The sequence below is a fragment of the Cetorhinus maximus genome, chromosome 16 (assembly GCF_964194155.1).
Source record: "Cetorhinus maximus chromosome 16, sCetMax3.hap1.1, whole genome shotgun sequence".
NCBI lineage: Eukaryota > Metazoa > Chordata > Chondrichthyes > Lamniformes > Cetorhinidae > Cetorhinus > Cetorhinus maximus.
Genome location: NC_135894.1, coordinates 26,827,738 through 26,854,529, shown reverse-complemented (window position 1 = coordinate 26,854,529; position 26,792 = coordinate 26,827,738). Strand labels below are relative to the sequence as shown.

Sequence of the window (26,792 nt, the reverse complement as noted above, 5' to 3'; positions counted from 1 at the left end):
CCACAGGAGCAGGGTAGGCTGCAGGGTCTGTCACAGGAGCAGGCCAGGCTGCAGGGTAGGCCAACGGGGGGCCACTGTGCCCCTCGCTTTTCTGATGACTGCCTTGCTGTCCTCCTCGAGGAGGTGGCAGCACGGCGGGAGGTGTTGGTCCCCCAGGATGGGAGGAGGAGGCCCCCTACATGACCAAACGTGCCTGGGAGGAGGTGGCGGAGACGGTGAGCTCCCGCGATGTGGTGCGGCGCACCTGGATCCAGTGCTGCAAGTGCTTCAACGATTTGTTGCGCTCTGAAAGGGTGAGTGCCATGTTGGCATTGGGCATTTAACCCAGCAGGTAGCCTTAGCCTTTGAGACCCCCCGCAAGACTTACTGTTGTGACTGCATTGAATCATGTTGGGCATTTCTCGTATGCTGGGTGGGCAAGCAGATAGTGCCCATGCTTACATCAGCCTGAGTGGTTCATGAGGAGATTAGTTCTCCCCTGCACCATGTGTTGCTCTTAGTCGCACATGACTAGTCTGGGAGCAACCTGCAGGAGATGCAGCTAGGCGCATACTCAGAGTTCCAACACATGTCCTATTCATGGTTTTGAGATTGTAGAAGGGGAACCTCAAGGTCTCGTGGCCAAGAGCCATCTGCTGCCCTCGGCGCTGCACGTAGTTGTGCCTCCTTGCTATGGGAACTAAGACGGTGTGTTTCCTAAAGTGATGGATGCAGAATGTGTCCAAGGTGGCTGTTGGCGGTCGGGGGTGGTGGGTTTGGGAGCAGGCGTACTATCTTTGTGTGACTGATCAGCAGTATTGGGGACAGGAGGCACTGGAGGCCTGAAATGGCCCACTGTGGTAGGGGTGCGGCATGCGTGTGCAGAGTCCATGTGCGATTAGCCGCAATGAATGGTGATCTCTGTTTTTCAGGAGAATGCTCACAATGCGCGTGAGCGTTCGCCGACTGGAGCTGGTCAGGCCCAGCTCATGATTTTAAGCCATTTCGAGCAGGAGGCCCTGGAGCTTGAGAGGCGCCATGCACCCAGGTTCACTGGTGTTGGTGAGGCTGGGGTGGAACGGCCAGGTATTTGAGGTCAACAGTGACATCCACTCTGTCTTCCCACCATCCATAGCACTGATGATTGTTTGATTTGTTATTGTTGCAACATTGCTCATTCACAGACTGATAGAGTCAGAGGTGTGGGTCATAGACAAAGGTCCCTCAGTCCTTCAAAGATGCGTGTGTCAAGCACCTTCCAAAGTCGCCTTATCCCATTTCCCACCACTATCCCCATGGCCTTGTATGCCATGGCATCACAACTGCACATCCAAATACTTATTACATGTTAGGAGGGTTTCTGCATCCACCACCCTTTCAGGCAGTGCGTCCCATATCACTGTGTGCAAAAGTTGCTCATCACATCACCTGTCAACCTCATGCCCCTTACCTCAATCAATCAATGCCACCGGGTTACTCATCCCTCCGCCAAGGGGAAAAGTTCCTTTCTGTCGACCCTATCTATGTCCCTCATAATGTTATAAACCTCAATATTGTCACCCCTCAATCTCCTCTGCTCCAGGGGAAATAACCCCAGCCTATGCTATGTCTCCTCATAAGTCAAACTCTTCAGCCCAGCCAGCATCCTGGTCAATGACCTCTGTACTCTCTCCACTCCAATCACATCCTTCCCATGAAGTGCATTTCACAACTGCATGCAGAACTATAGCTGTGGCCTAGGCAGCGTTTTCTGCACTTACAACATGACCTCCCTGTTCCTATATTCTATTCCTTGGCTAATAAAGTATGGCATTTACCTTCTTAAACGCCTTATGTACCTGTCCCGCTACCTTAACAGGCATGTCGACATGCCCAGCAAGGTCCCTCTGATCCTCCTTATTCCACGGTTTTACCATTCCTCGTGTATTCCCGTACCTTGTTTCTCCTGCCCAAATGCATCACCTCACACTTATTCACATAACATTCCATTTGGCATTCCTTAGGCCATCTGACCAGCCTCTCTGTATCCGCCTGTAATGTTAGGGTATCCTCCTGACTATTTGCCGCTCCACCAATATTCGTCTCCATAGGTTCTGGAAGGTTGAGTGCAAAATGAGCCTGGGGGAAAGGGATGGAGTGTTTCACTGTGTGCACGCTAACTAATCCACTGTCCTTGTTGTTAATTTCAGCATCATCAGGGCCTGTCCGCCAGGAGCAATTCCAGATGCCCCCTCTCACACCTGAGGGCCTTCAACTGTTACTGCGTCACACCATTTCTGCGAGGCAGGCACCAGCGCAGATACTAGCACCTCGGTGGGCGTTGCAACATCGGCTAGTGTCCCGGGGCACAGTAGACAGGGCACTTCACAACCGCTGGAGGAGCTGGCAAAGACAGAGAGTGCCGATGGCGCCAGCAGTCGGACGACTGCAGGAGACCAGGCACGTGCTCAGTCGGTGTGTGATGATGTGCCTCTGGAGTCGTCCGCGACACAGCAGCTGCAGGAAATGCGGCTGGGTGTGTGGGAGCATCTGGGAGTGTTACATGAGACCATGCTTTGCCATGTGGTGTCCATGGTGGAGGAGTCCACACTGAGCATCACTGATGCAATAAGCCTCATGTCAGAGCGTCATGCTTCCTCCATGGAGAGATTGGCGACTCTCGTGGAGAGGGGCCTTCAGGAGAACAAGCAACTTCTCCTGGGGTTACGCTCAGACCTGCAAGCCCTCACAGCGCCCGTAGCCACAGCTGGTCATTGCTAATGTGGGAGATGGTGTGGGCTTCAAGCTTCCCAGCTCATTGCCCATCCATCGACATTGAGCAGGGATGTCAGGGGCGACCTCACATCGGTGCAGCAGCTGCCTGTCATATCTGCGGGCTCCTCTCAAGGCGCTCTGGATGAGGGCAACAGTTGCTCTGCCCCTCTCCCAGTGACCGCTTCATTGGGTGAGGCTGCAACGACTGGGGAGATGCCAGCTGTGGACCTGACAGATCCCTCCCAGGCAGGACCAGCACAGGCTCCACGGGCCAGAGGACGGCCTCCAAGGTCATTGAGGCCAACAGGACAGCAGAGTCTGCAGGCTGTCTCTGATGCCACTCCGAGCGATGGGGAGGCACCAAGACATAGCACCTGTAAACGTAAGCATAAGGCACCTTAGGCACACCACGGGTTTCTCACTGGTGTTTTTGTGTTGGCCATAGATTAGGAAATTATTATTTGTTTATGTTTGAAAAATGTTTTGTTTTGACTTTGTGTGACGTTATGATGGTGAAAATTAAAACCAGATATGTTACCATGGCTGAGGGTGGCTCCTTTGTTCTGTATTTGTATGTTTTACATACATGTCATGAGTGTTTGAGTAGACATTGAAGTTTATGTCCAAAGCCCTTAGTTGCAGCTGATGAAGTGGCAGATTTAACACTTAAGTGCCGAGTATGGAAGCGTCAGGCAAGGCCGGTCCTCCTGATCCATTTGTGTGGAGCTAGCTGAAGGTTCATTGGATTAAAGTCTTCTGGGTGTCCCTGCCTCCTTGGTGTAGTCCCGGGTCAGCGTTTAGCCCCTCATCATTCCCCCGTGCTTCTTCATCCTCAGAGTCAGTGCTGGACTCATCGTGTGCAGCTGCATCCACTGCGTCAATGTCTTCATCGTCCACTCCATCCCGCCTCTCCAGCGCAAGATTGTGGAGAGCACAGCATGCAACCACTATCACCGAGACATGATCTGGGAGGTACTGGAGTGCGCTCCCTGAGCAGTCCAGGCATCGGAAGCGCATCTTGAAAAGGCCGATGGCTCTCTCCACCGCAGCCTTTGTGGAGGCGTGATTCCTATTGTACCGCTACTCAGTTTCTGATATTGGATGGCGGAGAAGCGTCATGACATAACCCTTGTCACCCAGCAGCCATCCATCAAGCCGAGCCAGAGCACTGAAGAGCCCCGGCACCTGGGAGTGTCCGAGGATGTAGATGTTGTGGGAGCTACCTGGGTACCTGGCACAGACTTGCAGAATCTGCATCCTGTGATCACACACTATCTACACGTTCATGGAGTGGAAGCCCTTCCTGTTGACGAAGGCACCGGACTCACCTGCTGGCACCTTGACGGCCACATGTGTGCAGCATATTGCACCCTAGACACGGGGGAAGCCAGCAATGGCCGCAAAGCCTCTGGCTCGCTGTGTCTGGCTTGCCTGGTTCCAGCGGAAGTGGATGAAGGTCAATGCACGCCTGAACAGAGTGTCTGCTTGACACAAGTGTGCACAGCTGATTGGGAGACGCTGCAAAGATCACCCACCAAGCCCTGGAAGGAGCCAGAGGCATAGAAGTGGAGGGCAACTGTGACCTTCAGAGCCACAGGCATGGGGTGTCCACCCACACAGTTAGGAGAGATCTCAGGGCCAATCATCTGACAGATATGGTCTCTTTTGACAGTTGGAGCCTCGATCGGCACTGCACCTCAGTCGTACTGAGGTAGCTGCTTTGCCGCCTGTATATCCTGGCAGCAGGATAGTGGAGTCTTCTGCGGCGCCTTCCACCTTGGACAACCTCTTGTCCCTGCGCCCCTTGTGCCTGTGCCTGTGCTCCCAAAGGTGGCTCCACTGGAGGCCAATTGTCCACTCCTGCCTCCTCCTTATTCTAGCCTTCCCTTCCTCCTCAGAGGAGCTGCCTCCAGTGGACATGTTAGAATCTATACCCAGGCTAAAGGGAGACCTCCGGAAAGCTGCAGGCCCGATAAAGATTACTGACTGAAGAGTGCAGACCTGAAGGTTCAAAGTACACAGAAAGCTGCTGGAATTCATTCTGAACTGCTACAGATCACACAGGCAAGTTTAAAAACCTTTCTGCAATAAATACTCACAGACCAGATTGACAACTCCACTGAGCCCTCTTATTCCGCCCGTGGATGAGTTTTATTAAAAAGTCTCTTACCTGCCTGCCCATTGCGTCCATGCGCCGAGCCGAAGATCGCACAGGCGCCTGAAAATCGGCGTCGATTGACGATTTAAGAGCCTTAACTAGCCAGTTAATTAATGGCGGGTACGCTTCAAACTTCATTGCGCACCCGCCCAGCGAAATATCGTGATGACGTGCGGTGACGTTGGGTCGCTCACCCGACGTCACTGTGCGTCATTTTACACACTGATGTACAGGGTCCACCCCCTGCACGTCAAGCAGAAAATTCTGGCCTACATTCTTTTGTTTATCTGTGGGTGATTACCTGTAGGGTGGTTGTGTGTCATTCGGCCGGATTCAATGCTCACTTGTACAAGATTGTCTAGCTTCTCAGGTTGACAGTATCTCATCCCGATGCACATGGCCTTAGTGGCTGCACCAAATCCTGACCCTTCAGAAAACATGAATTGAGAAGAAGAGAGTTCAATTTCTGTGGTCAAACATTGAGATGCTGCTGGTTAGGTTGTCAGGTTAACATCTGGTGACACATGCGGGTGATTCTACCTACCTTTCACGTTAAAAGGTGTGTGCCATCCCAGGATATAATTATCTGGTTTGAGCTGGGTGCAGCCTTCAACAGTCGCTGGATCTGGTCGCCTCTTATGGATTTTTTCAACAACCTCAACATAAACCTTCACCATTTCACGATAAAGATCCTCGAAGGACCAGAAATCTAGAAATTCAGTTATGGACAAAGTTAAATTTTGAAAACTCTTTTAAAAATGCAGGTTCAAATCTCTCCATGGGCTTGTCATCCCTATCTCCTCCAGCCCTACAACCTTCTGAGATCTCTGCATTCTTCCGATTCTGCTAACATATGCATCCCCGATTTCCATCACCCTTGGCGGTCATGCTTTCAGCTGTCTAGGCCTTAAACTCTCAAATTCACTCCACAATTCTCTACCTCTGCCTCTCTACCTCACTTTTCTCCTTCAGTTTGCTTGTTAAAACATAGCTCTTTGACCAAGAGTTTGATAGCCTGTCCTAATATCTCTTCAGATGGTTCAGAAAACAAGTGCAGGTGAGGAACTGAGTATATACCTAGGAGTTTAGTGAGTGGGGGAGTTTAAAATGTTAACCTTGTTCTTGTAAATCTAGTCTAATTAACAGTAACTGGAAAGTACTATGTAAGTAGACTAAGCTTCTTTCTTTCTTCCAGCTTTAGACAGGTAAACACACACTGCTGAGTAGTTAACTAGCTAACTGGTTGAATCTGGTTTCTCTAGCCCCAAGTCAGTTTTCTATAAGTTTGGGGTTCTTTAGTGCAGCCTAGGCAAACGAGTGCAGCTGAGGAACTGAGTGCATACCTGAGAATTTGGTGAGTGGGGGAGTTTGGTGAGTGAGGAGGAGGAGTTCATTTACTTTTGCATTTTCTACCTTTCTCACTCTGTAGGAATTGATCCTTACTCTCCTACAGGGAAAGGAGCTAGCTGTTTGGTGAGTATCTAGTAAGTGGTTAAGGTTGTTCCAATCCTAAGGTTTAAAATAGTATACGAACTGGTGGTAAAGTTATTAAAATATATTTTAAAAGTAACATAAATAAGTGAATAATATAATTAAGTAATCAATTAAAAACACTAAGGACAGCAAGACTGGTGATGTGTCAAGGTTGCAGCATGTGGGAACTCCTGGATGCCAGTGTGATCCAGGGCAAACACATCTGTAGTGATCTGTAGGAACAGCACCTCATCTTCCGACTAGGCACTTTACAGTCTTCCGGACTTAATATTGAGTTCAACAATTTCAGATCATGAACTCTCTCCTCCATCCCCACCCTCTTTCCGATCTCCCTTTTTCCAATAATTTATCATTTTTTTACAACTATATTTTTTTCTTTTCCCTCCTATTTTTAAATTTATTTCAATCTATTGTTTCATCTCCACCTTTTAGCCCATTTTGATCCCATCCCCCCACCCCACCTGCACTAGGGCCATCTGCCACTAGCTTGTCCTGCTTGCTTCCCTTAACGTCCCCATTAGCACATCCTTTAGGTAATATCACCACCGTCAACACCCCTTTGTCCTTTTGTCTATGACATCTTTGGCAGTCTCTTCTTGGCCTCCACCTATCACTGGCCCCCTTTCGAGCACCCCCTTCTACCAGCTTATATTTCATCTCATTTCTATATGTCTTAGTTCTGATGAAGGGTCATATGGACTCGAAACGTCAACTGTATCCCTCTCTGCAGATGCTGTCAGACCTGCTGAGTTTTTCCAGGTACTTTTGTTTTTGTTCTAGATTTCCAGCATCCGCAGTATTTTGCTTTTATCTTATTGTAGTGTTTGTGGCTTGAGAATCTTTGCCTCAGAGCCATTGAGCTGCACACCCTGCGACACATCAGAGAGAGGGAAAGTTACCTGGATGCTTTGTGCCAGGAGGCAGACACACTACTTAGGGTAGGGTCTTCTGATTTGGTCAGTAACCAGGGATAGGAGGGTGTGACAGCAAGTGAAACAGCTATGGGGATGCAGAGGGCAGGGGTGCAGGAGTGTCAGCCTCTGCATTTGTCCAATAGGTCTGCGGTTCTCACAGCTTGTTTGGATGAGAGTGGGGGCTTCAAGATAGGTAAGAAAACTGACCATGGCACCGTGGTACAGGAAGCCATGCAAGTGGAGAGGGCAAAAAGGAATGTAGTGGTAGTAGGGGACAGTATATTGAGGGGGATTGACACTGTTCTTTGCAGTGAAGAATGATAATCCAGACAGTTGTGTTGTCTGTCTGGTGCCAGGGTTCAGGACATCTGCTCAGGGCTAGAGAGGAACTTACTGTAGGAGGGGGAGAACCCAGTTGTCATGGTCCATGTACGTACCAGCGACATAGGTGGAACTAAGAAAGAGGTTCTGCGTAGACAGCATGAGGAGCTAGGCACTAAATTGAAAAACAGAACCTCAAAGGTTATAATCTCTGAATTATTACCTGAGCTGCATGCAAATTAGCATAGGGTTCAAAAAATTAGAGAGATGAATACGTGGCTCAAAGACTGGTGTGGGAGAAGTGGGTTCCGGTTTGTGGGGCACTGGCACCAGTATGGGAAAAATGGGGGCTGTACTGTGGGAAGGTCTACACCTGACTCATGCTGGGAGCAGTGTTCTTGCGAACCACATAACTAGGGATGTAGAGAGAGTTTTAAACTAAATAGTGGGGGCAAGGGATCAAATGTGGGCAGATGTGGTAAATTAAAGAGTAGAGTCAAGGGAAGAGAGGAAGGTATTAATTTGGGAAACGATAAACAAACAGTGACGAGAAGGGACAGAGATACAATTCTAAGAGTAAATCAACAGGTAAAGTTAGAAGTTACAAAAGTAATAAAAAGACAAAACTTAAGGCTCTGTCTCTGAATGCACATAGGGCAGAATTTTACGGCCCCATTTCGGCGGCCGTAAACTGAGGCGAAACATTCTAAACTTCATTGGCTTCAGCGAGAACGTAAAATCCCGCTGTCGTAAAATTTCGCCCATTGAATTCGAAACAAATGAACTTAAATGTAAAGCATTTAGGAAGGCAAATGGTATATTAGCCTTCAGTGCAAGAGGATTTGAGCACAGGGGCAAGAATGTCTTACTGCAGCTGTACAGGGCCTTGGTGAGGCCACATCTGGAGTATTGTGTGCAGTTCTGGTCTCTTTACCGAAAAAAATATTTGCCATAGAGGGAGTGCAGTGAAGATTCATCAGACTGTTTCTTGGGATGGCAGGATTGTCGTATGAAGAGAGATTGGGTCAATTAGGCCTGTATTCACTGGAGTTTAGAAGAATGAGAGGGGACCTCTCTATATAAAATTCTGACAGAGCTGGACAGACTGGAAGTGGAGATGATGTTTCTCCTGGCTGGGGGTCTAGAACAAGGGGTCACTGTCTCAAGATATGGGGTAGACCATTTAGGACTTAAATGAGGAAAAATTTCTTCACTCAGGGGGTGGCGAACCTGTGGAATTCTCTACCACAGAGGGCTGTGGAAGCCAAGTCACTGAGTATATTTAAGAAGGAAATAGAAAGATTTCTAGACACTAAAGGACTCAAGGGGTATGGGGAGAGAGCAGGAGTTTGCATTGAGATAGAGGATCAGCCATAATTATATCGAATGGTGGAGCAGGCTTGAAGGGCCGAATGGCCTACTCCTGCTCCTATTTTCTATGTTTCTAAATAGCGATTAAGAAGTACGATCTAATATCCGTTACAGAAACATGGCTGCAGGATGGCATAGATTGGGACCTGTATATTGAAGGGTATCTGATTTTTAGGAAGGATAGGGAGTTAGAGGGGTCATTAATTAATCCTATCTCATTGCACAATACCAGGTCTAGTATAGCCTGCTCCCTGGTTGGCTCCAGAATGTGGAGGGGTGGTTCTGTTAATTAAAGATCACATTAGCACAATAGCGAGAGCTGACCTAAGTTCAGGAAACCAGGATATAGAAGCGGTTTGGGTAGTGATGAGGAATGATAAAGGCAAGAAGTCACTTATGGACGTTGTGTACAGGCCCCCTAACAGGAATCACATGGTAGGACAGGGTATCAAAGAAGAAATAGTGGGAGCCTGTCAGAAAGGTACAACAATTAACATGGGGGTTTTTAATCTACATATAGATTAGAATAATCAGATGGGCAAAGGTAGCACAGATGACTAATTCATAGATTATTTCCAGGATAATTTCTTAGATCAGCACATTCTGGAGCCAACCAGGGAGCAGGCTATACTAGACCTGGCATTGTGCAATGAGATAGGATTAATTAATTACCTCATAGTGAAGGTGACCCTAAGTAGCAGTGATTATAATATGATTGAATTCTACATTCAGTTTCAGGGAGAGAAGAGTGGGTCTCAGACTAGTATTTTAAATTTAAATAAGGGCAATTATGATGGCATGAAGGCAGAGTTAGATAACGTGATCTGTAGTGAAATTTAGGCTAAGGGACAGGTCACCAGAAATGCAGTGGCAGACATTTAAGGGGGTATTTCAGAAAACAAAGAATAGATACATTTAAATGAGAAAGAAAATTTCCAAAAGAAGGACTCACCATCTGTGGTTAACTAAAAAAGTTAAAGATAGTATAAAACTTAAAGAAAAAGCATATCATTGCGCAAAGCTGGGTCCAAAGATTGGACAGAATATACAAAACAATGACTAAAAGATTAATAAAGAGGGAAAAATTAGAGTACAAGAAAAAGCTAGCTAGGAATTTAAAGGCAGATAGTAAGAGTTTCCATAGGTATTTAAAAAAGAAGTTAACAAAGTGAACGTTGGTCCTATAGAAAGTGAGTCTGTGGAGTGAAGAATGGAAAATAAGGAGATGGCAGATGAATTGAACGGGTATTTTGCATCAGACTTCACTGTAGAGGATACAAGTAACGTCCCAGAAAAGGCTGTAAGTCAGGAATTGGAAGGGATGGAGGAATTCAAGAAAATTACAATCACCAGCGAAGTGGTACTGAGCAAACTGTTGGAATTGCAGGTTGACAAATCCCCAGATCTTGATGGACTTCATCCTAGGGTGGTAGAGATGGTTGATGCGTTGGTTTTAATTTTCCAAAATTCACTAGATTCAGGGAAGGTTCCATTAGATTGGAAAATAGCGAATATTCAAAAGGGGAAACAGAAAGCAGAAAGCTTAACATCTGTCATAGGAAAAATGTTAGAAGCTATTATTAAAGACTTTATAACAGGGCACTTAGATAAATTCAAGGTAATCAGGCAGAGTCAATATGGTTTTGTGAAAGGGAAATCACGTTTAACCAATTTACTGGAATTCTTAGAAGAAGTAACAAATGCTGCAGATAAAGGGGATCTGGTGGATGTACCATACTTAGATTTTCAGAAGGCATTTGATAAGGTGCACAAAGGTTATTTCCACAAAGGTTATTGTGGAAAATAAAAGCTCATGGTGTAGGAAGTAACATATTGCTATGGATGGAAGAATGGCTAGCTAACAGGAAACAGAGACTAGACATAAATGGGTCATTTTCTGGTTGGCAAGGTGTAACAAGTGGTGTGACACAGGTAACAGTGCTGGGGCCTCAACTCTCTACAATTTATATAAATTACTTGGATGAAGGGACTGATGGTATGGTTGCTAAATTCGCTGACGACACAAAGATAGGTAGGAAAAAGTAGGTTGTGAACAGGAATTAAGGAGGCTCCAAAAGGATATAGATAGTTTAGGTTAGTGGGCAACGATCTGCCAAATGGAGTAAAATGTGGGAAAATGTGAGGTTGTCCATTTTTTGCAGTACAAGTGAAAAAGCATATTATCTAAATGGTGAGAGATTGAAGAACTCTGAGATGAAGAGGGATCTGGGTGTCCTAGTGCAAGAATCACAAAAAGGTTAGTATGCAGATGCAGCAAATAATTATCAAAGCTAATAGAATGTTATCATTTATTACGAGAGGAATTGCATACAAGAGTAGGGAGGTTATGCTTCAGTTATATGGGTCATTGGTAAGACCACATCTGGAGTACTGTGTACAGAATTGGTCTTATTTAAAGAAAGATGTAAATGTACCGGAAGCAGTTCAGAGAAGGTTTACTAGATTAATAACCGGAATGGGCAGGTTGTCTTATGAGGAAAGACTAGACAGGCTAGGCTTATATCGGCTAGAGTTTAGAAGAGTAAGCGACAACTTGATTAAAACATATAAGAGCCTGAGGGGATTTGACAGGGTGGATGTAGAAAGGATGTTCCCTCTTGTGAGAGAATCAAGAACTAGAGGCCACCAATTAAAAATAAGGGGTCGCCTATTTAAGATGGAGATGAGCAAAACATTTTTCTCTCAGTGGTTTGTGAGATTTTAGAATTCTCTCCCTCAAAAGGTGGTTGAGGCAGAGTCTTTCAATATCTTTAAGTCATAAGTAGGTAGATTCTGATAAGCAAGTGGGTGAAAGGTATTGGGGCTAGGCAGGAATGTGGAGTTGAAGTCACAATCAGATCAGCCATGATCTTATTGAATGGCAGAGCAGGCTCGAGGGGCCGAGTGGCCTACTCATGCTCCTAATTCGTATGCACATATGTGTCAAATTTTGTCTGATAATCACTCCTTGGGACATCTTACAACAGCAATGGTGCTATATGAATACAATATTGGATAACAACAACGACTTGCATTTATTTGGCTAAACTAAAACAGAATTGAAGAGAGAGGACAGGAGGACTGGGATATTGAAAATAAAAAAGAGGACTGAGATATTGAGAATAGAGAGGACTGTGCTCATAGGAGATGGACCACCACCTTCTCAAGGGCAACTAGGGATGGGCAATAAATGCTGGCCCTGCCAGTGAAGCCCACATCCTGTGAATGAATAAAAAAAATAGGACCAGTAAACAGGGTGTTGAAGCCTTTCAAAGCAATGCACAGGACTCAAAGACACAATGGGGCGAATTTTACGGCCCCTCCCACCAGCAGGATCTTCCAGTCCCGCCAAAGCCAATGGACTTTAGAACAGCTCACTGCATTTTCCGAAACTTCCCCTACCGCAATGGGGCTGTAAAATTCCGCCCAACATAAAATATAAATCAGCAGGGGGAGGAATAAAGACCAAACCACAAACAGACAAATGAACTCTGGGAAAACTTTTCAAGCAATAAGCATGACAAAGAAGGCTGTTAATTATAAAAATGGAAGTGAAGAGATTATTTTTGTCCAGTGACATAAGGTTTGATTTCTGAACTATGTGGTTGTCTGTGGATATTGGTATTATTCGTTGATAAGGTTCCAATGTAAGCCATACCTAGAGCCCTAGTACCCCTCGATAATGTGAATTACTTCCCCAGTTAATTTTGGAGTTTCCACTTTTAGCCACTTATCCCTAAATTCTCAGCATGTACCCTGGATTAGCTGCCTCAGAGACAGCCAGCTTGCAAAAATCCAAACAATGAATATGAACAGTCACTCAGCCTCGTGCTTAATGAGTGATACACATATGCAATGCTTGGCTCTGTTTAGTTTGTGTTACATTAGTTTCCACACTCATCACCTAATCTGCTACATGCTATTCTGGGTGCCCGAGACCATATCTGAATAATGTGAATTATCTCTGGAACAGGATTCTGAAGTCAGGCTGATGAGTGAATACAAATTCACAGAACATCTCACATTCCATTTGAGTGCCAACTATCCTCAGCTTTGAAAATAAGAACTGGCCAATGATGGGTCAATGACAGTGGAAAAAAAAAGTGATTTGTGTAAAGTACTTTCAAACACATTCAAAACTTAGGGACATTTTTTAGCCAATTTGATCATCGATATTTTCCTCTAATCAACATTTCCGCCATTTCAACTTTGCTCAAATAGTCAGTGTGAACAGACAAGCATAAGAAATGAAGATGTTTTGAAGAAATCTTTTATATTGCGGCGAGCTCAGGATGCTCCGTTGTTACGTATATTCAAGTCTGAGATCCATTTACTTTTGGATCCTGGGAAATCAAAGGTAAGGCAGGAAAGTGGAGTTGAGGTCAAAGATCAGCCAGGATCTTATTTACTGACATAAAAACAAAAAAAAACTGCGGATGCTGGAAATCCAAAACAAAAACAGAAATACCTGGAAAAACTCAGCAGGTCTGGCAGCATCGGCGGAGAAGAGCAAAGTTGACGTTTCGAGTCCTCATGACCCTTCAACAGAACTAAGTAGAAATAGGAAAGGGGTGAAATATAAGCTGGTTTAGAGGGGGGGTGGAGAATGGGGGGGCGGGGGGGTTTATTGGGACAAGCAAGCAGTGATAGGAGGAGATAACCAAAAGATGTCACAGACAAAAGAACAAAGAAGTGTTGAAGGTGGTGATATTATCTAAAAGAATGTGCTAATTAAGAATGGAGAGCAGGACAAGCAAGGTAGCTCTAGTGGGGGGTGGGGCGAAATAAACCATGGGTGGAATACATTTAATAAATGCGGTTTCCTCTACATTGGAGAGACCAAACGCAGACTGGGTGACCGCTTTGCAGAACACCTTCGGTCTGTCCGCAAGCATTACCCAGACCTCCCTGTCGCTTGCCATTTTAACACTCCACCCTGCTCTCTTGCCCACATGTCTGTCCTTGGCTTGCTGCATTGTTCCAGTGAAGCTCGACGCAAATTGGAGGAACAGCACCTCATCTTCCGACTAGGCACTTTACAGCCTTCCGGACTGAATATTGAGTTCAACAACTTTAGATCTTGAACTCCCTCCTCCATCCCCACCCCCTTTCCATTTCTTCCCCCTCCCTCTTGTTTTTTTCAATAATTTATATAGATTTTTCTTTTCCCACCTATTTCCATTATTTTTAAATGTATTCCACCCATGGTTTATTTCACCCCACCCCCACTAGAGCTACCTTGCTTGTCCTGCTCTCCACTCTTAATTAGCACATTCTTTTAGATAATATCACCACCTTCAAAACCTCTTTGTTCTTTTGTCTGTGACATCTTTTGGTTATCTCCTCCTATCACTGCTTGCTTGTCCCAACAACCCCACCGCGCCCCCCCACCCCCCCTCCCTTAAACTAGCTTATATTTCACCCCTTTCCTATTTCTACTTAGTTCTGCTGAAGGGTCATGAGGACTCGAAACGTCAAATTTGCTCTTCTCCACCGATGCTGCCAGACCTGCTGAGTTTTTCCAGGTATTTCTGTTTTTGTTCTTATTTACTAGCAGAAGGGACTCGAAAGGTCTAATGAATTAGCTACTCCTGTACCCATTTCATGTGCTTTTATGTTTAAAGATGTCATGTCAATGTCAGTCTGTAAGAAAATACTTGAAGATGCAAATAACATGGAAGGAGTGGCCATAAGACCATAAGACGTAGGAGCAGAAGTAGACCATTCTGCCCATCCAGTCTGCTCCACCATTCAATGAGATCATGGCTGATCTGATAATCAATTCCACTTTCCTGCCTTTTCCCCATAACTCTTAATTCCCTTACTGATTAAAAATCTGCCTGTCTCAGCTTTGAATATACTTAACGACTCAGCCTTTACAGCCCTCTGCGTTAAGAATTCCACAGATTAACTACCCTCTGAGAGAAGAAATTCCTCCTCATCTCTGTCTTACTCTGAGATTATGCCCTCTGGTCCAATCTCTCAGCATCTACCCTGTCAAGCCCTCTAAGAATGTTTCAATAAGGTCGCCTCTCATTCTTCTAAAATCCAATGAGTACAGGCCAACCTACTTAACCTCTCCTCATAAGAAAATACCCCCATACCCAGGATCAACCTAGTGAACCTTCTCTGGACTACCTCCAATGCCAGTGCATCTTTCCTTAGATAAGGGGGCCAAAACTGTTCACAGTATTCTAGGTGTGGTCTAACTAGTGCCTTGTATAGTTTTAGCAAGACTTCCCTATTTTTATACTCCAATCCCTTTGAAATAAAGGTCAACATTCCATTTGCCTTCCCTATTACCTGCTGAACTTGTATGCTAGCTTTTTGTGATTCATGCATGAGGACCCCCAAATCCCTCTGTGCTGCTGCTTTCTGCAGTCTTTCTCCATTTAAATAATATTCAGCTCCTTTATTCTTCCTGCCAAAGTGCATAACCTCACATTTTCCCACATTATATTCCATGTGCCAAGTTTTGCCCACTCACTTAACCTGTCTATATCCCTCTGTAGACTCTTTGCGTCATCCTCACCACTTGTCTTCCCACCTATTTTTGTGTCATCCGCAAACTTGGTGATAGTACATTCACTTTCCTCATCCAAGTCACTAATATATATTGTAAATAAGTGGAGGGATTTCTTTTTACTTATTCGTTCAAGGGTTGTGAGTGTCGCTGGCTAGGCCAGCATTTACTGCCCATCTCTAATTGCCCTTGAGAAAATTGTGGTGATCTATGTCCTTGAACCACTGTTTAGCTACACCCACAATGCTGTTAGGGAGGGAGAGAATTTTGACCCACTGGCAATGAAGGAACAATGATATTGTACCAAGTCAGGCTGATGTGTGGCTTGGAGGGAACTTACAAGTGGTACTGTTTCCATGCATCTGCTGCCCTTGTCCTTCTAGGTGGTAGAGGTCACGGGGTTGGAAGGGGCGATCAAGACCAAGGGATATTGTGTAACAATGTATGGATAATGTGAGGGTTTGCTATAGTGAGGGTGTAAATAATGTTTGACCACAGTATGAGGACAGTGTGAGGACAGTTTTAGTTCTGTGATTTACTGTGGAACTATTCTGAAGGTACTGTTTGTATTTTGTGGAAGTATTCTGAGGTACTGTGTGTATACTGTGAGTGTTCTCTGCAGCTACTGTGAGTATACTGTGGGAGTATTTTGCAGGAACTGGGTGTGAACTGTGGAAGAATTCTGCAAGTGCTATGTGTGTACTATGGCTGCATTTTGCAGACAATGGGTGGAATTTTCCGAGCCCGCTGGCGGCAGGCGTGATAGGTGGTGTGCACAGAAAATATGGCGCGACCTACTTCACGACATGAAAGCAGGTCGCGTTCATCTGCTCAGCCCGCCAACGGTGGGCCGCGTTTCCTGCCATCAGTTGGCAGGGAGCTAATTGTAATACATCAGCATATAATTAAAAGGCCATCCTGCCAGGCTCTTGGAACCCTGCCATATCATCCATCCGCGTAGGCATGCTTTCCCGCCGACGTGCTTCACAACAGCACACAGGCGACGTGCGCTTGGTGGCCTTCACTTTGGGAGAACTGAGGTGAGTGAGCAGCAGCGTTCTCCACAGCTCGTCTGTTGTTTAGAGGGGCGCCAGGAAGTGGGGGGGGGACACCTGATGCCTGGCCCTGGAGGTGATTGCTGAGGAGGTGGGGGAGGGAGGTGTCTGGGGGCAAGTGCTCGCCAACCTTGGAGGCGACTGCCAAGGGTTGGGGGGGATGTCCGGGGGCAAGTGGCCAGCCTCGGAGGCGACTACTGAGGGTGGGGGGGGATGTCTGGGGGCAAGTGGCCAGCCTTGGAGGCGACCGTTGTCGGTGGCGGGGGGGTTAAGTGCTGCCCTAGCACTGCATCCCACGCACAGGCAATCGAGGTGTGGGGCAGGGTAAGCGAGGGAAGTGGCCATGCATTAGGGACACCTGTATAAACTGACCATGCCTCTGCAACCGAGACACATCAGGCACAGCCACAGTGATATGATTAGGGTCGGGCTCCTAGCCTGCCCGCCCATGCAAGCAACGCGGAGGCACCAAAGGGCCACCAAGTGCTCCATACCTTACCCAACCCCCGCTGCCACCCCGCCACAGACTTCGAGTCCGCCATCACTTTACTGGACCACAGAGCAGTTGGACTGCACACGTCATACAATCTCCTCGCCAATGCTGGCCATGTAGCAGTCACTGCTGCAGGCGCTCACAGCCCCTTGCAATCTCAGCATCCTAGTATGAACCAGTGTTCCCCATGTCACAGGTTGACAGGGCAGCCATGCAGCACACTCATCTCTGGCCATCCGAGGGGCCACCATCACTCTCCGGGAAGTGTTGAGTGGCGGTCACACAGGGCCAGGAAAGTGCTAAGTACAGCCATAATAACCACTTCTCTCTCTCTCTTTCATGCTGCAGGAGGACCACGTCAGGATCATGAATCCTGGTGACCTAGTTGTATGGCTGATGGCCTACAGAGACCGTAGAAGACTGAGGAGAGAGCAACCGCCAGAAATGCATCTTGCAGGTGTGCGCATGGTTTCCAGGGAGTGTACACGAAGCTTATATCCTGAGTCGCTCGCAGATCCCTGCAGTCTTCCAGGGTCCACAGAGGCTGCAGGGATGGCTCCTCGGGGACAAGAGCTTCTCGCAGAGGCCGGGGCTGATGACACCAGTGCGGCGGCCTCAGACTGCAGTAGAATGTCTAACTCCTGTCTGGCCGAGAGCAGCTCGCATACGCTCCGTGATCAGGGCCATCTCAGAGATGCAGCCATGAAACTTTAGATGCATCTGATGCTGTGTCTGCCTTCAGCACCTCAGCCCTTCAGGAGCTGGTGCACAACATCACTGGTCGCAGATGCTGGTGTGATGGGGGCCAGCCCCACCTTAAAGGTGCTGAGAGCACACAGAGAGAATGAGAGAACTCTGTGGTTCCTGTCCACTACATTCTGACAGCAATGACCAGCACCGCCGAGGTGCAGGCATCAGTAATGTTTACAGGGAGTGTGAGGCTGGACCATCACTGTGGCCTGAAGGCTGCACAGAGCACAGGGAAGAGGCCCTGGACTGAGACACCTGCCTTTATCTTGTGCAGGAACCAAGGTTTCACATCTGAGTGACAAGAATACTGCTCATCAGAACAAGGAGCCACAGGCAGTGAGACATTCTTAGGAGTTTATTGACAATAGTGAACAATATGTACAAGCGATCAACACCAGTGCCCAGGCTGCGCAAGCACTTCCCAACCCTGCCTCTATGTCTTGGTGCTCCCCGGGCATCCACAGTAAAGGTGGAGGCAGCCTGCTGACTGTGACACCCTGTCTGTGATGACTTTGGCGGGCGTCCTCTGGAGGGCTGGGACTTGGCAGGCCCCAGCCTGTTTTTGGGGTCCTGCTGTGTGGCAGTGGTACCCTCCTCGGCCTATGAAGCTGGAGCTGCGGAGGTCACAGGAAGAGGGGATTCAGATGGGCCGGTCACTTCCAGAGTTATCTGGGCGATGAGTCACCTGCTGGTCCTCCTCTATGGGTGCCCGAGGGCCCCTGGCTGACTCCGTTTGCAGAAGGGGTAGCTGAAGTGAGATCGAGCTGCCCACACTGCTCTCACATACACACTGTTGGAGGCCAACTATGGCATCAGTGAAGGAGTTAAGCCCACATTACAGTGCAGGAGTGACATCCTGGACCAAGGTCTCCAATGCGACCGCTATCCCACCAGTGTTGACCTCGAAGCGTTGCAATGCCGGTGCTATCGCCTCAGCCTGAAGACGGGCAGACTCCTTCACCATGCCTTGCAATCTGAGGAGTGCAGCAGACATCCCTTCCTGTTGTTCCCAAGCTTGCCTTTGCAGCTCCAGGAACTGTGAAATGACCAGGTCCAGAGGCTTGTCATCTGACTCAGACTCAGCAGATTTATGGCCTCCAGCAATCCTCCGAGTGGCGGGGACCTAGGAAGTCCCTGCCTCTGCCTGCTGTGGATCAGATAGTGTGATGTGCTCACCAGATTGTGATCCCCAGGCTACTTTAAAGCTAGTTCCCACTGAGATGTGTGTCTCTGCGCTGGTGGAAGGTGTAGGCGAGGGCTCAAACAGGACATCAGGGAGGGTGCCTTTAGATTCCTCTTCAGAGGTTTCTTCGGGGCTTGATTGGAGGCCCTGGGTCATGGACTCTGTTGGCTGTTTGGCAGATGTACCTGCGATAGGAAGGGGATATAATTAGTGTATGGCTGTGGCCTGTGAAAGAGGGCACATCACTCTCGGCATGGTTGTCTGATGGATGTTGCGCTGCTGGATCCACACTTCGTAGAGCAGCGCTGACCACATTGTCAGCACAGGACTGATCCCGGTCATCGCCAGCCAGCTGGATGGCTCTGTTTTCAAATTCTGTGAGAACTTTGATTTCCGGCATCTCTCCACCTGTCTGCAACCTTTCCCTCCTGCTGTAAGCCAGTTTGTCCTGCATGGATAGAGATGGGGAGAGTGAATCAGGATGCCTGCCAGGACAGATGATACATATGCCTGGCCTGTGTGGGTGGTGAATGGTCCCCCGGATGGGATGAGGACAACGATGGTGTGTGTGAAAGAGTGAATGGTGATGTCCCTTGCACTGGCAGTGAGTGAGATCCCTGTGGATGTGTGATGGGTTTGTGAGTGTGAGAGTTGGGATGAAAAGAGTGATGTACCCTGGCGGAACAGAGGAGATCATTCATCCTTTTGCAGCATTGGGTGGCTGTCTTCCTCTGCAGGGCATTCGCGCTGACCACCGCTGCCACCTCCCAAGCCGGGTTAGCGACTTTGCTGCCCATCCTGTGGCCAGAGTGGGGGTAGAGCACATCTTGGTGGGCCTGCACAGCATCCAGCAGTCACTTGAAGGACCTGTCGTTGAAGCGAGGGGCTGCAGTATTTTTTCATTTGCTGGCCATATCTCCTGGGCAGCAGTTGTGAGCTGATGGCGATGAGTACTTTGCTGGCAGCTGCCTTTTAAAGATGGTGGCTGGCATGATGCAACAGCGGGGTAATGTGAGCAGGCGAATGAGAGCCCTCACGCCATGGAAACTGTGTGCTTCCTTGGAATAAATAAATATTGAGGCGGGCTCGGGAAGATACAGCAAGAAAACCTGCCATTTTCGTCAGCAGGTAGGACTCCATTTTACCCGACCAGTACCACACTTACTGCAATTCTGAGAAAATTCCATCCAATGTGTGTATGCTGTGGGTTTACACTGCCGATACTATGTGTATACTGTGGGCATATCCTGCAGGCATTGTCTGAATACTGTGAGAGTATTCTGCAGGCACTTTGTGAATACCATGGGAGTATTCTGCAGATACTATGTATACACACAGAAACTGCAAAATGCACTCACAGCCACTATGTGTATACACTAGAGGGGTGTTCTGCAGGTACTCTGTATATAATGTGGGCAGGATTTTTAGGTTGCCGAGCGGGGGGGCGGGGGCCGCTCGCCGATGCATAAAATGACGCAGGATGACGTCGGGTGGAACTCCCGACGTCACCCATCATCTCCATTTTCAGGTCGGCGGGGGCGCAGCCGAATCAGCTGTGCGCCCACCGACCTGTCAACAGTCTTTTGAAGCCATTTAAAAAGTCATTAACCTAATTAATGGACCTGCCCATCCAACCTTAGGGTTGGCAGGCAGGCCGGGAGATCTGGCGGGCTTCAGAAAAAGCATAAAACCTCATCCATGGGCGGGATGAGGTTTCATGAGGGTTTTTAAAAATTTAATAAATGTTTGCGTTAAAGTGATGGACATGTCCCAACTCATGTGACAGTGTCACATGAGGGGTCACATCAGGGAAATTTTTTCAACATTTACCTTCAAAGTTTTAATCTGAGCCGATCTCCTTGAGGCAGCACTTAGCCTCAGGGAGCTTAGTGCACTTTTTCGTGCGCATGCGCGAAACAGCGCACTCCCGGCTGAGGGGAACCCCCCCACCTGCACAGGGAGCACATAGCGCTTCCTGGTGGACGTCACGCTGGGCGGGCCATGATACCCACCATTGCAGGCTTAGAAACATTTCAAATACAAATTAATAATTGCATTTTACATGACTTACACAAACGGCAGGAGCTAGAATTTTCACCCAGGTATTAGCTCAAAGGGCCTTTACTTGATTTTTTTCCCTACTCTACCACCCCTATGAGCTGCTACCCAAGTGGTTATGGCATTCGAAGAGGAAAACTGCTGTGTGTTTCAGATGAAGGCTTTTGGGTGTGTGTGGTTGATGACCTCCAGGTACTCAAACCTGCGAGAAGCCAGACACTCGGTTACCGCCTGTCCACACTGCCCCATCAGGTGGGCATTGGTTGGCAAGTTGGCTGAAAACAAATTGCATTTATATAGTGACTATCAGGAACGCAGGGCACCTAAAAGTTCTTTGAAGCTAATGAAGCAATTTTGAAGTCTAGTTGCTGTTGGAATGTAGGATGCCCGGCAGCAGCCAATTTGCGCACAACAAGCTCACACAAACAGCAATGCAATAATGGCCAGATCTTTGTTTCAGTGATGCTGGGTGAGAAATAAATATTGGCGAACGCACTGGGAAGAACTCTCCACTTCTTCTCCAAATGGTGTTGTGGCATTTTTTACACCCACCTAGGAGGGCGGATGATACCGCGGTTTAGCATCTCATCCAAAAAACTGCATCTCTGACAGTGCAACACTCCCTCAGGAGTTAGTGGAATTAGTGTAATGAAACGTAAAAAATTCTTACTGAAGTCTTACCTGACACAAGTGCCTCTGTTGTTACTATGTGCATAAGTGTATCATCGCTGACGGGCCAGTTGTCCTCCGTTAATGTAATGCCTTCCAATCCACCCAGAGCTTTCAATTCAGTTAGAATTACCACACCTGAAGGACAGTTCTCCCACATAGAGTTCCTGTAGCCCAGAGCATCTCCAACTCCCCCCAGCACCATGGCAGCCTTATAATGTTCCATTGCAAGAGGACGTGTGCTGAGACTTGCCTTGGTCTCTGCTTTGGATAGTCCCTCAGGAGCAGCTCTCTACTGGTTAGCTGGATATATATAGTGACTCAATCAAAGGCAATGTCAACCTTATGTGGACCGCCTATTGTTATCAGCATTCTCTGGGTACTGCAGGCTGCTGGAGTATTTTTGGAAATGGGAACTCAGGAGATAACAATTAGTTTATACACAGCTTATATTCTTCAACAACTCCGAAACAAATGTGGGCCAGAGCCAACTACAGTTACGCCATGAGCCAAGGATTGCTCTTACTTGTAATTTTGTTTTTATCTAACATTCACCTATCCTTGTCCACCTCAGCCAGGACATTGGGAACACTATGAAATATAGATGTACCACCTCGCTGGGCACAATGTAGCTTTCTGAGCATGACAGGTTACAGACCATCAAAACTTGCAAAGGCACAGATTCACTGTAAGCATTTGAAACAGCTTATGCCAGCTGTTCATCATTCTGCTATTCATACCTCCTCTTCACTTCCCTCTGCCCCATCCCTTCTTGCAATCTCACCTCTTGTGTATTCCCTCCAATCTTGCCCTTTCCGACCTTGAATGATCTGTCTCTAGCAAAGCACTCAGCTTTACCCCCTTACTCCCCCACCTCAATGAATTTCGTACTCAGCATCACGTTGAGCTCTTCCTCCATCACCTTCGCCTCCTTTGGCCAGGAATCTTCACCCTGCTCAGCAAACCCTTTTATCTGACCCCAGTATTCTCCCTCCATCCAGATCTCTCCCTCTAGCCTATTACCCTCTCTTGATCTTTTCTTTCAGAACTGCCAGTATGGTACCAGCCATCTCAATCTCTCTGCTAGCCTACTTACTGTAACCTTTTCTTTCACTCATGGGATATAGGCATCGCTGGCTAAACCAGCATTTATTGCCCATCCCTAATTGCCCTTGTTCAGAGGGCATTTGATAGTCACCCACATTGCTGTGGATCTGGAGTCACATGTAGGCCAGAACAAGTAAGGGCATTATTGAACCAGATGGGTTTTTACAACAATTGGCAATGGTTTCATGGTCATCATTAAACTTATTAAATTCCAGATGTTTATTGAATTCAAATTTTACCATTGTCATGGTAGGATTCAAATTGGGGTCCCCAGAGCATTACCCTGGGTCTCTGGATTACCTTTCCAGTGACAATACCACTACACCACCGCCTCCTCCCACCTGTGTCTCTCTGAACTCTGAACTGGTAGCACCCCATCCTCTCTTTTCAAAAGTTCTTTCATGGGGTGTGGACATCACTGGCTAGGCCAGCATTTGTTGCCCATCCCTAACTGCCCTTGAGAAGATGCTGCTCAGCCACTCTCTTGGACTGTTGCAGTTTATCTGGTGCAGGTACATCCACAGTGCTGCTGGGGAGTTCCAGGATTTTCATTCTGCAACAATGAAGGAAGGATTATATAGTTCCAAGTCAGGATGGTGTGTGGCTTGGAGGGGAATTTGCAGGTGGTGATGTTCCCATGCATCCGCTGCCCTTGTCCTTCTAGGTGATAGAGGTCATTGCTGCATATTAGCACAGGCTGCTTCAGTATCTGAGGAGTTGCGAATGGTAATTAACATTGTACAATCATCAGTGAACATCCCCACTTTTGACCTTACTGTGGAAGGCAGGTTATTGATGAAGCAGTTGAAGATGGTTGGGCCTAGACCACCATCCTGAGGAACTCCTACAGTGATGTCCTTGAACTGAGATGATTGACCTCCAACAACCACAACAATCTTCCTTTGTGCCAGGTATGACTCCAACCTATGGAGAGTTTTCCCCCTGATTCCCATTGACCCCAATTTTGCTAGGGCTCCTTGATGCCACACTTGGTCAAATGCTGCCTTGATGTCAAGGGCAGTCACTCTCACCTCACCTCTTGAGTTCAACTCTTTTGTTCATGTTTGGACCAAGGCTGTTATGAGGTCAGAAGCTCTGAGCATCAGTGAGCAGATTATTGCCTCTTGATAGCACCTTCCATCTCTTTGCTGATGATCAAGAGTAGACTGATTGTGCAGTAAATGACGAGGTTGGATTTGTCCTGCTTTTTGTGTACAGGACATACCAGGGCAATTTTCCACATTGTCGGGCAGATGCCAGTGTTGTAGCTGTACTGGAACAGCTTGGTTAGGGACGTGACTAATTCTGGACCCCAAGCACTATTACAGGAATGTTGTCAGCGTCCATAGCTTTTGCAGTATCCAGTACCTTCAGTCATTACTTGATATCAAGTGGAGCGAATGGAATTGGCTGAAGACAGGCATCTCTGGTGCTGGGGACCTTTGGAGAAGGCCAAGATGGATCATCTCAATCAGGCACTCTAGCTGAAGATGGTTGCAAATGCTTCAGTGTTGTCTTGTGCACTGATGTGCTGGGCTCCCCCATCATTGAGGATGGGGATATTGGTGGAGCCTCCTCCTCCTGCTAGTTGTTTAATTATCCACCATCATTCATGACTGGCTGTGACAATACTGCTAGCTTTGATCTGATCTTTTAGTTGTGGGATCACTTAGTTCTGTTTATCCCTTAAGTTCAACTCTTCCATTGTCAACAAACCTGCTGACAAGAATGGTGCTGTTGTCATCTGGCATACCGACCTCTACCTAACAGAGACTGAGCATCAAATCTCTGATACTTCCTCCTAGCTCCCCCTGCACTATGACCTCACTACTGAACATCAAGTCATTGCATCCAGGACCATCACCGACCTCATCTTCTCTGGAGATCTTTCCTCCACAACTTCCAGCCGCATAGATCCCAACCCTGAACAGCCCACTTCTACCTCCTTCCCAAAATCCACAAACAAGACTTTGTGGTGAACAGCCAGCTGGTAAGCCCACATTGTACGATGAACAGTTTCCCTCCCTCTCCTTGTTTCAGCAATACACCTGTCCCTCACTTCACACAAAACACTCCCTCTGACCCTATATCACTGTGAATTTCCACACCCAAGCTGCTTTCTCATACCCTCTGAGAGTGGGAATGAGGGAGAGGATTTTAAGAGCTAAGAGTGGGTGGGATGGAGCTGGCTAAAAATCAAAGAAAATTAAAGCTTGACTCCAACCTGGCTCCAATGTATCTACCTCCTGGTTTAACTAAGGCCTGTTTGGCAGCATGTGAATAATTTTCCCCCCAGTTGCGATCATTAGGACAGGCAGGTGGATAATTAACACAGCATTTACTGTCATAATTACACAGAAGTGAGGGGATTTTACATTAATTTTAACACTCCTTTGGATTTAATGTCTCCCGCACAGGCCTCCTGGGGTTCAGGAAGCTCTCCAGTGAAATGGAGGTGAGATTGAGCTATACTTCATGGGCTCTATCAAATTCAGATAACCTAAACTCACTAATTGCTCAGTGCTTACAACTGCTTGGCAGTTCCCTCTGGCAAACACCTTGCAGGGATTTTTGGCTGAATTTTATCACTGAGACCTGTTCACTGCAGGGGATGGCTAGCAGCGTGTCAAAAACTTGAAAGATTTAGGAGTGGGCTTTCTGTAGCTTTTTAACTCAGGCACGATATTATCATCCCACTTTGAGGTTTTCTGACCAATCAGAGCGGGCGGGCATGATGACGACCCGCACCTGACTGTCAAAGAATTTCTATTTAAAGGGACCCTGGCAGGGGTTACAATTCATCTATTCCCCATGTGGCAGCACAAAGAGGGCAACTCTTGTGACGGAGAACTGATGTGGGATGGTCGCTCCTTTTCAGTTCTCATACACATCCCTGGAGGTAATGCAGCAGGCAATAAGGAGCCAATAAGGAACAATAAGAATTGTTGTATCATTTTGAACAGATGGGAACAAGAGCAAACAGGTGTGACTGGAAATCACAGCAGAGGCTGTTATGTTCTCCATGAAGATCAACAAACAAAAAGATGTTGTGGTCTCCAGCTGAGGTTAGCACTGGACAAGCCTGATCCCAGGATGGAACCCAGCTTGACAGATCCTAACTTTAGATATGTAGAGAGGGGCTACTGAACAGAGTCACAGGAGTCAGCTGATAAACTTTTAATAAAAACATAAAGTGTTTATTAAACAAGATGAACTATTTTACAATACTCCTTCATCCACAACTATACCTTTACAAATATATACAGATTTGTAAGGATAACTCTAATGTCTACAGTAAGTACACAGTCCATGTAAAACCAATAGATGACCTAGTCAGGCACACCACACTCTGAAACCACAGATGCCACCTCAACCAGATGCTATGGATCTCTCCTCAACTTCCCCCAGATGCTTGTCACATTGTGAGCCAATCAGTCTCACTGAACTCCGTCTTTCACATGAGGGTTTCCAATCTCCATTCTCCAAGAACTTGCTTTGGAATCTCCTCCCAAACCGACACTTTCTTTCAGACACCTTCTGCAAGGGTTCACTTCCAGGCTTTGGAATTCACCTTCCGATGTTCCTCAAGTTTTCTTCCACACACTCTCTCTCACTGACTCAGCTGTCAACAGTACACAACTGCTTCACATGCCCATAGCAAAGAGTTACAGAGCTTCAGTTGTCTCTTTGGGCCTTCTGGCCTCTTACAAGCTGTTCTCGCTTTAAATCTATTTTCTGCAGCTTTGGTCTCTTTGAATCTGAAGCTTGAAGCCTTTATCTCTGCCCCTCACTCTAAACTTCTCTTAACAGGACCTTTTCCGGGTTCCTGCCCTTCCTTTGACTAGAAGGTCCGCTTGGGACTTTCTCCTGTTTCACACCCTGGATTTTGGGGTCTTTTCTTTAGCTTGGGACTGTCGATCTGTACCCTTTGCTCCAGTTGCCCCTGGCATATACTTTCAAAAC

At 47.2% G+C, this 26,792-nt stretch overlaps 1 protein-coding gene across 2 annotated transcripts in view; it reads right to left on the bottom strand.

Annotated features, from left to right (window-relative positions):
• The window catches only part of adprhl1 (ADP-ribosylhydrolase like 1), a 47,767-nt gene extending 23,881 nt beyond the window's left edge, over positions 1-23,886 (bottom strand). Inside the window, exons 1-3 of one of the 2 annotated variants that reach the window (XM_078559551.1) lie at positions 23,866-23,886; positions 5,436-5,600; positions 5,193-5,318 (exon numbers count right to left, since the gene is read on the bottom strand). In XM_078559551.1, coding sequence (XP_078415677.1) covers positions 5,193-5,318; positions 5,436-5,568 — 259 coding nt within the window. In that variant the 5' untranslated portion in view covers positions 5,569-5,600; positions 23,866-23,886. Of the gene's footprint in view, positions 1-5,192; positions 5,319-5,435; positions 5,601-21,734; positions 22,034-23,865 lie in introns of those variants that run through there. The other variant, XM_078559550.1, reaches the window with a different exon arrangement.
• Positions 23,887-26,792: the final 2,906 nt, after the last annotated feature.